Source organism: Mytilus edulis, chromosome 14, assembly GCF_963676685.1.
Source record: "Mytilus edulis chromosome 14, xbMytEdul2.2, whole genome shotgun sequence".
In the NCBI taxonomy this organism is placed as follows: domain Eukaryota; kingdom Metazoa; phylum Mollusca; class Bivalvia; order Mytilida; family Mytilidae; genus Mytilus; species Mytilus edulis.
Window position 1 is genome coordinate 32,242,527 of NC_092357.1, and position 10,245 is coordinate 32,252,771.

A 10,245-nucleotide genomic window follows, 5' to 3' on the forward strand; every position below is an offset into this window, starting at 1 on the left:
TTTTCAAGAAAATAAAAGATGCCACCTTCATTTGTATTATCACATATGTTCAGGGGATCTGGGAAGCAGTCTTTTCTTTCAATATCCACCATCTTGATTCATAGATTTGACCACAACCCCAAGCATTATATTTAAAACTTAATTGATATTGATACTGGTCAATATATGTAAAATCTTTACTTTTTAGAGATGTTTCAGTTGTGGATGGATTCAATACACTGCTACTGTAGAATTGAAGAACAGACAAATACAGCTGAAAGTAATACTGCTACAATGCATGAAAGAATGAGAGATAAATATGATTTCCTTAATCCACCAGTGGTCCTTGTTGGTTCACATAAAGACAAAGTAGAGCCTTCTGAAGGAGAAGAGGTAATATAGTTTTCACCAGGGTTGTGTTCAATATAGTAGCAGCTACATAGGGCTACATAGATGTTTGACTACTGAATGTGTAGCTATGCTAGCTACACGTTCAGTAGTCAGAAATGTACGTACCTCTTTGTAGATCTATGTAGCTGCTACGATATTGAACGCAACCCAGACAATACAACAAAAGGAAGGAATGGGTTAATTTTTGGGGTAATGGTACCAACAGTTTAGAAATTAAGGGCAAAAAAGGGACCAAAACATGCATTTATCTAGTTTCCAAACAATAACTCACCTTGAGTATAAGTTTAAAGATCTCTCTGAAATTATATTACTGCAAGGTACCATACCACAAAGAGAAGGCTGTGATTGATTTTGGGGTAATTCCCCATAAACGATCAGGAATTAGGGGCCAAAAAGGGGTTAAAACAAGCATTTTTCTAGTTTCCAGACAAAACCTTGTGTTTAAGTGTATGGATCTCTCTGAAACTACTACAAGGAACCATGCCATAAAGGGAACGCTGGGATTGAGTTTTGGGGTTAATTACTAAAAGGGGGGTTAAATAAAATTTCATAATTCTTTTTATTTTGAAATTTTCCGTTTTTACATTGTTAAAATCTCTCTGATTTATATATAAAAGCAAAAATACTGTTACGGAAGGAGATACACACCTAACATTATTTGTAAATTGTATGAAGTATTGGGCAATATGAATATGCGCATTCTTGTTGAAACTCTTGTTTCTGGACTAATGAAAATATCATTTATATTGTAGACTGAAGATGCATGTAGTGAACGTCTTTATAGATATGCGAAGAATGTTTCAGATGATGCATGTGGACATATAAGGAAGGAATACTTCATTTCAAATACAGAGGATGATGACAGTAAATTCGACCAAATAAGACTAGATATATTAAACTTGGCCAAATCAAGAAGATCATGGAACTCAGAGTATCCTTTAAAATTTATTCAGCTTGAAAAACGTCTAAAAGAGACGAAGACAGTGTTAGAAATGCCAATTTTATCTTTTCGTGATATTAAGAAAATCTCTACTGAAACAGCAAAACCATTAAACAATGAAGAACTTATATTGTACTTGAAATTTCATCATGAAATCAGAGCTTTAGTTTATTTTGAGGATCTACCTGATTATATTATTTTAGACACTCAATGGTTGTCTGATGTATTTAAAAGTGTAGTAACAGCTAAAAAATTCCAATCAAATATAAGGAGATATAAAAACAAGAGTAAATGGAATGATTTTCATGAAAGAGGAATATTACATAGTGAGGTTTTAGAAGATATATTTGAAAACAATGAAAACATTTTTGAATATAAAAATCATATCCTGAATGTGATGGAGAAATTTGATATTATTATATGTCCAAAGATATCAGAGGGAGACTTTGCTTTTAATGAAAAGCCTTCCTACTATGTTCCTTGCATGATTAAAAAAGAACCTGAGTGTGATATTTACGAAATGTTTAATGTGACAGAAAGTACATGTAGCAAATCAAATTGGTTATGTTTTAAGTTTATGTTTCTACCACCACATCTACCGAATCATTTGATTGCATCTCTGTGTCGGAAGTATGAAGTTGCTGAAGTCAGTATCAGTAACCAGACAAAAAGGCAATTTGCTCTTTTTAAAGGCACAACTGTATTCGAGTTAGAAAAGACAACAAAGTTAAGAAAATTACTATTGATGACATTTCCAAATTATATCTTGGTTCAGATTTTAGAATTTGGGAAGAATGCATTATTACAGAGAGATTTGTACAAACAAATTAAAGACTTAGTGGAAGATGAAATAAACAATATTATAAATAGAAGATTCAAGATGACAAATGTGAACTTTGAGAAAAAGTGGGAATGTGGCCTAACAAAACCAGGGTTTGTGACAGGATCAAATGATTTTAGTGAAGAGCAGATTACAGAATATCTTTGTAAACCATGTAAAATTGTCCACAAGAGCAACAATGAATGGTCAGATATACAGAATGAAATGCTTTCTGTAAGTGAAACATTGATATAATGAAAATACAGTGTAACCTGTGTCATCTTACACAATGGGGTGGGGTTGGGGCATGTGGGGGATGCAGAAAAAAATTCAGATAAAGCAGGGTGTCAGAATACTTAGACTTTACCAACTCAGACAATACTCCCAATTGACCTTGAGCTCATTAAGATTTTGACAGAAAATCAATAAATTATCAGCTGGTTGCATCTTGTAGCTGTAGACAACAAAGGACTAATTAGTAAAGGTGTTGATTATATTGTTTGACAAGTGACATGATTAATTGGCGTCCGTTAAATATCACATTTTTCAACCAGTTTACGACAAACGTGTTTGAAGCATTCTTTTGACGTCTCCTCTCCTTGATGGTCTGGAAAGGAAAATTGTTTTTAAGATAAAAAATGTTCAAATCAAGACAAATCCCATACCTAAAACTTTGTCCTTTGACTTTGATAGAGATAATTGATTTGAGAGGGTCGTTTTGGCGACGCACATGTTTCAAGCATAGTTTTACTTCTCAACTTTTTCATTAACGATGGTTTGGAAAAGAAGACTTATATGTTTGGAACAACCACTCAAATGAGTGGTAACCCTTAATGTAAATGACTATCACTTTAATGAGGGGTCAATTTAAAGTGATACAAAATTTGTTTTGTTGTAAAACCACTTCTTAATAGACATGATAGAAGAGGACACATATTTAAATTATTTGAAGAAACTTTATCCAAAAAACTATATATTGGTATTATATGGTCAAATCATGTTAAAGGATCTTGGTTTATTCCTGGACTTGTATATTTATGTCATGGTTAAAAGTAAGTTGACCCCTCTTGAAGGAAAGGTGTTTCAAATATAATCAACCCCCCCCCCCCCCCCCAGTTAGAAAAAGTGAAGTTTAGTTTAAATAGTGTTAGATTATTCATTAGAATGTAGATAAGATTAAGAGAATAATCATAGACAACCATGGGGAAACTAATCTCATTTGGGGGGAAGGGGAAGGAAGGGGGTGTTGAAAGAAGCTTAAGGATAAACCATATATTTAAGATACATGGCGAATAAAAGATACTGCTTGGTGAAAGAGGTGGTGAAAATGAATTGACCCAGGGGAAACCCTGGTTAAGGTTGAGGATAAGTATTTGATAAGAAAAAAGTAAGATCTAATCAAGAAGCAAATCAAAATCATCAGTTTAAAAGGCAAGACAACATCATTGCCTAAAGAAAAATAGATTTCTAATAATGCTGTCAGTTATAGTAAAATCAAGACAAAAAACTTTCTTGTATTTGTAAAACACTATTTAATTGATTCCTCAGACATTTTGTAAACATCAGAGGGGATCTTGTCGTTTCATCTGTTATTTGTGCAAGGCTAGATATTGACATGCATACTGCAGTATGTTTCCTCAATTATTAAATGATTTTGAAGGAGCTATGTCTCTTACAAATGTACATATAGTTTTGGACATAAAACTACCTAATAATGTTAACTATTTTTATATCATTTCAGCTGTCCCCGAATTCTGTAGATACTCCAGAAACCAATTCTAAAACAGAAAACACTGGGAAACCCTTCACATTGCTCACAAAGGTAATATTACAGACTTCAATACATAAGTTTTATACTCCCACTTTAGGAGTTAGGTCATAGTGCATTCACCTTGTCACTCCTACTGTTCTTCCATCTCCTACCACTTGTACTATTGAACAGAATGCCATCCACTTTGGTCAGCAGTTGGTATAATGTGAGCACTTCGTTTATCAAATCAACGTCTGATTCGTTTGATCCAAATTTCTTATTGGTCAAAATTTAATTATATTGTCTTACTGTCCTCTGAAAATCCGATTGTAAAGTCATGAATAAAGACAACCATGCCTGATTATGTCACATAAAAACAGAGGAATAAATGAAAATATGTGATTTATAGAATAATTTATTTAAAAAAAAACAAATTTGAAGTATTGTCACAAATTGTAATGTCGTAGTTTTACCAAAATTTTAAACATCTAGGTTTAGATTATATCTTATTATTAGCAAAATTGATATTCAAGGATCATCAGCATTTTTTTATTTTGAAGGTGCGCTGCCATGTCCTTAGTGATATGAGAACAGTTTCTAATTTATCTGAGGAGTCAAGTAGAGCAGGCAGTTTGACACAGGTACATAATGCTTTAGTTAAATGATAATGAAAGATGATGAGTATTGAAACATAATTATTTATGCACCGGTGTGTGCATTCATTTTTAGTATTTCTAAGGAAACGTGATCTTAAGCTGAATGATCCTAAAGGTATCTAGAATAAAGTTTGTATTTTAATTTTTGTTTTGTTAAAAAAAACAGGCCGCCATGGCTATACAACAAATGAGTAAAATGCTTTTTTGGGCTTATAACTCAAAAACTAAAGTATTTAGAGAATATTTGACATGGAGACGCGGGAGGTCTTGGGTAGGTGGGTGGGCGTGTCCATTCAATAAGATGGAAACCCTTTGACATTTTTTTTCAAATTAAGATCTGTGATTTCCTTGGACTAATAAGATACAGGTAAAGTTTAATTTTCACAATTTTAGCTTAAATAAATGTTGTTTGTGATTAATTGCTCTTTTTGATATACATAAGTGTTAATTCTTTGTAATTGAGGTAAATGTACAATTTCAAATATTTCAGTTCTTTGACCACACGCATTTTGTGTCACAAACCAATGATGTGTCAAATACATAATCACAATTTAAAATTAGAGCAGTTTTAAGCTTAAATGTGGTGTCAATACTTGCTAACCTGTTCAGGGTTGCAACCTCTGCCAGAAAACTTTGCAACAAAAAAAATCTGACTCTCAGACAAAACATAACTCCCAAAGTAAAATGGTTGCTGCTGAAGAAAATTATTTTTATAGGTTATTGTAGGATCTTCATAATTTAATTAAAGTAGAATTACATAATTTCTGAATTCCTATGAAATTCTAAAACTTGTTACTTTATAAGGCTATTAAAGGCTCTAGCTGGCATGACAAAAAGGAAACAATTCAAATTTGAAGTCCAATAGCCTGATTTACCCTAAATAAAACAATGAATACTTGTAAACAAATTTAACAGAGATGAACATAGAGATTAATCCACTTTATCACAGGCTCCTGACTTGTAATAGGTGCATGCAGAATATGATTGGGTTAAACATATTTTTATGCCCCACCTACGATAGTAGAGAGGCATTATGTTATCTGGTCTGTGTGTCCGTTCATCCTGCGTCAGGCTAAGTTTTTGGTCAAGGTAGTTTTTGATGAAGTTAAAATCCAATCAACTTTAAAACTTAGTTCACATGTTCCCCATGATATGATCTTTCTAATTTTAATGCCGAATTAAAGTTGTGGTCCCAATTTCAGGGTTCACTGAACATAGAAAATGATAGTCAAGGTTAAAGTTTTTGATCAAGTTGGTAATTGATGAAGTTGGAAGTCCAATTAACTTGAAACTTAGTACACATGTTCCCTTCAATATGATCTTTATAATTTAAATGCCAAGTTAATTTTTTTACCCAAACTTCAAGGTCCACTAAAAATGGAAAATGATAGTGCGAGTGGGCATCCGTGTACTATCATATGTACACATTCTTGTTTTTCATTTTTTTAAGCAACCAACTCTCCCCTAACGAAGAGTATTAAAAGTATATTTAAGCTATTCTAAAGCCAATTACGACTAATGGGCATAATTTCACTGACTAACACCTTTTTCTGTTCAAAAAGGAGATAATTCATCATACAATGATGCTAACCATCATTGGTTAGAATATCTAGCCAAACTTTTCTTGTGCGTAATTTGCATGGCCTATTTTTAACTTTTAATTTCTTTCCAGTTCACCAATGAGGAGTACAACTTTGCAAAGATGGGGATGATTGTACTGAATATTCTTGCTGATGTTTCATATGATCTATTGAAACAAGATAAACCAAACCTACGCCCAAGGAGCGAATGTGATTTAACATTCTTGTACAGTGAGCACTGGAAACTTAATAAACACATTCCCAGTAACTCATGGGGCGGTAAATGGCAAAAAATTCAGAATACAGACATACTCATCGGAGATGACATCGAACGCATGAGACTTACAAGAAATGATATGCAACACGCAAGTTCATTTAAGCTGGATGACAAACGTTTTAAAGAGTTATGTGATATTTTAGTTGATGTTTTAAAAAGATTTAATCAACATAACAAACCAACAAGGCTGTATACAGATCACCTTGATGAAATTTTGGTCAAAAACATTTCTGACATGGAAATGAAATCTATCCAGCATTGCATACAAAATGAAATGCAATCAGGTAAATTTATTTTAAGATGAGGGATTTCCATGATACTGAAATTTTTATATACTTCCAGAAAGAAGCCTGCTCAGATATAAACCGATTAAGATATTTGTAACCCAGTGTGCCATTGTGTGCAGTTGGTACTTCTCTTTGCTTCCTAAATGTTATGGGGTCATGATATCATAGATAAACAATAAACTATGAAGGTCCACCAAAGACAGAAATACCTCGCGTAGTTTAGAAGATCCAACACATTTAAGTTTTATCATTTAATTCCAAACCAAATACAAAGGGTGATGTCAATACAATATGACTTCTACTGTAATAGGTTTATGTTTGTACTCTCCAATTTTAATAATAGATTTACATATATAGTTTACAACCATTATTTATACTAAATATTAGAAATAGACATTACTCATTTAATATGATAATATTCTAAGCTCTTCTTTTGCAAGATATTTATAAGATAACTGATGAATAAATAAAATGGATAAATAACACTAATTATAGACAGGTTTCCTGCTAATAATATTGCTTAAGAAGAATGGTTAATTATTTGCTTTGCTGAATCGTTGTTTCAATTTTATTATTGGATTGCTACATGTATAATATACTTTAGATATACGAAATGGTTTAAATGTTCAAAATCTTCCTATCTTTATGTCCAGCATTTTAGATACTTTATGTTTGCCATCATCAACCCATGACCATTTGGGTATTGGCAGGTAGATACTATTTCGAAAAACAAAATTTAAAAAAAAACTTAATTAGTTGAAAAAAAATCATATCAGAGCAAGGCCTGTCATGACATAACATAGAACACCAATTTAAATACGTTTTTGCTTTGAAAATCTTTAAATGGGAATATTTAAAAAAGTACTGTAGTGTATTGTTTGATAATTTAGAACACCAAATCTGTTTGCATGCTATTATATAGTTATCATGGTTATGGTAACATTATAATGACAGCAATTGCCAATGCAAATTATTTACACTAAGTTCCAGGTGTGTCAATGTTGATAAGGGTAATGATTATTTGCACCTGGCAGGAAACTTGAAATATGTTGCCAAATTATTTATCAGTGCTTTTGTTATTGATTTATATTTTTGTTTCAGAAATGGTCTTTGATGTTGAGATAGAACAACAATTGAATGTTTAAACAAAATAGAACAAATTTGGGAAGGCACAGTCTCATCTCCATAGAGGACTATCTAATTTTGTACAGACATTTTGCAAACTCAATTAACACATGATGTGTTACCATTTTTAGCTCACCTGGCCCTTCTAATCATTTGGTGTCCGTCGTCTGTTGTCATCCTTCGTCGTTTATTTTTACAAAAATCTTCTCCTCTGAAACTACTGGGCCAAATTTAACCATACTAGGCAAAATCATCATTGGGGTATATAGTTTAAAAAATGTGTGTGGTGACCCGCCCAACCATCAAGATGGCCGCCATTGCTAAAAGTAGAACATTGGGGTAAAATGTAGATTTTGGCTTATAACTCTGAAACCAATGCATTTAAAGCAAATTTTACAGGAGGTAAAATTGTTAATCAAGTCAAGATCAATCTGCCCTGAAATTTTCAGATGAATCGGACAACAGTGTGTTGGTTTGCTGCCCCTGAATTGGTAATTTTAAGGAAATTTTGCTGTTTTCGGTTATTATCTTGAATATTATTATAGATACAGATAAACGGTTAACAGCAATAATGGTCAGTTGATTCCTTAAAGAGTTATAACCCTTTATAGTCCTGTTTTACCAATTTTGAGTAAATTTTTGTAATATTTTACAAAAATCTACTCCTGAAACAACTGGGATAAATTTAACCATACTTTGTCACAATCATTATTAGGGTATCTGAATTATAAAATGTGTGCCGTGACCAAGCCAACGAATCAAGATGGCCACCATTGGTCAAAATAGAACATAGGGGTAAAATGTAGATTTTGGCTTATAACTCTGAATCCAAAGCATTTAGAGCAAATCTTACAGGGTTAAATTGTTGATCAAATCGATATCTATCTGCCCTGAAATTTTCAGGTAAATTGTACAACTGTTTGTTGGGTTGCTGCCCCTGAATTGGTAATTTTAAGGATATTTTGCAGTTTTTGGCTATTATCTTGAATACTGTTATAGATAGAGATAAACTGTAAACAGCAATAATGTTCAGCAAAGTAATATCTACAAATAAGTCGACATGACCAAAATGGTCAGTTGACTCCTTAAGGAGTTAATAACCTGTATAGTCAATGTTTAACCATTTTCATTTATTTGGTAAATTTTGCTAAGTTTTTACAAAATAATTTCCCCTGTAACTAAAGGGCCAAGTTCATTACAGATAGAGAAAATTGTAAGTAGCAAGAATTTTCAGTAAAGTAAGATCTACAAACACATCACCATCACCAAAAAACAATTTTGTCATGAATCCGTCTGTGTCCTTTGTTTAATATGCACATAGACCAAGGTGAGCGACACAGGCTCTAAAGAGCCTATAGTTTTCTTATAGTATATATATAGGTGAATAGATCTCTAAGAAATTGTACCACAGTGTTCCATACCACAAAAAGAAGGTTGTGATTGATTTTGGGGGGTATTTGTCCATATATAAATAGGAATAAGGCACCAAAAACAAACATTGTTCTTGTTTCAGGACAATAACTTGTGTATGACTGAATAGATATGGGAAGATGATGTATGAGTGCTTATGAGACAACTCTCCATCCAAGTCACAGTTTATAAAAGTAAACCATTATAGATCAAGGTTCTGTTTTCAACAGGGAGCTAGGCTCACACCAAACAGCAAGCTATGAAGGGTCCAAAAAATTGTATATCAAGATTTCATACCCCAAAAAGACAGTTGGGATGAATTTTTGGGGTTATGACCCAAATCGTTCAGAAAGAGGCTAGAAAACTACGATTATCTGGTTTCTTTTCAACAACTTCAGTATTAGTCTAGGACTCATTATTATATTGTACAACAAGTTTCCTTTCCAAAAAGGTAATGAAAAGGGGACTGTATGTATTGCTTATTTCTTGGCCAATTTCAATGTAGATTCAAAGTCTTGAATTATAAGGGAATCTATAATCTGCTGAATCTAAATATGTATTTATATTTTGGATTCCCCCCTTTTTTTGTAATTTGTTTGATTTAATAAACTTTAAATAAAATTTAAAAGTTAATAATTATATACTGTTATATTTGAATTACCTCCCTTACATTGCTTTTAAAATATGTAAAGTTGTCAGCTTGTTCTAGTATGAATTAATTTTAAGCTGTTTCTAGAAACATCAAATATTGTGATGGAAGTATATTATATGATAACAGTGTATATCAAATATTTTCATATTCAGAATTCAGCGTTATTTGTTTATTTTTTTTAAGCATTAAGAGTTTACTCCCTTACAATGGTTTTGTTATAAAGAAATTTTGTATTGTCTTTGGGTCAATTTATTTTTAGAAGTTACTTTTAAATGCTGATGACGGTATATTATTTTTAGCCATGAATAGTATGTCATTTTCTATTTTAATACTTTTATGGTGTATTTCATTGGGGTTT

The 10,245-nt window shown here is 32.2% G+C and overlaps 1 protein-coding gene across 1 annotated transcript in view; it reads left to right on the forward strand.

The window, feature by feature from the left end:
• LOC139503875 (uncharacterized) overlaps nucleotides 1–9,891 on the forward strand; it is a 114,193-nt gene extending 104,302 nt beyond the window's left edge. The window contains exons 7-12 of the mRNA XM_071293852.1: nucleotides 188–372; nucleotides 1,143–2,384; nucleotides 3,892–3,972; nucleotides 4,461–4,541; nucleotides 6,229–6,697; nucleotides 7,802–9,891. Coding sequence (XP_071149953.1) covers nucleotides 188–372; nucleotides 1,143–2,384; nucleotides 3,892–3,972; nucleotides 4,461–4,541; nucleotides 6,229–6,697; nucleotides 7,802–7,845 — 2,102 coding nt within the window. The 3' untranslated portion in view covers nucleotides 7,846–9,891. The remainder of the gene's footprint in view (nucleotides 1–187; nucleotides 373–1,142; nucleotides 2,385–3,891; nucleotides 3,973–4,460; nucleotides 4,542–6,228; nucleotides 6,698–7,801) is intronic.
• Nucleotides 9,892–10,245: the final 354 nt, after the last annotated feature.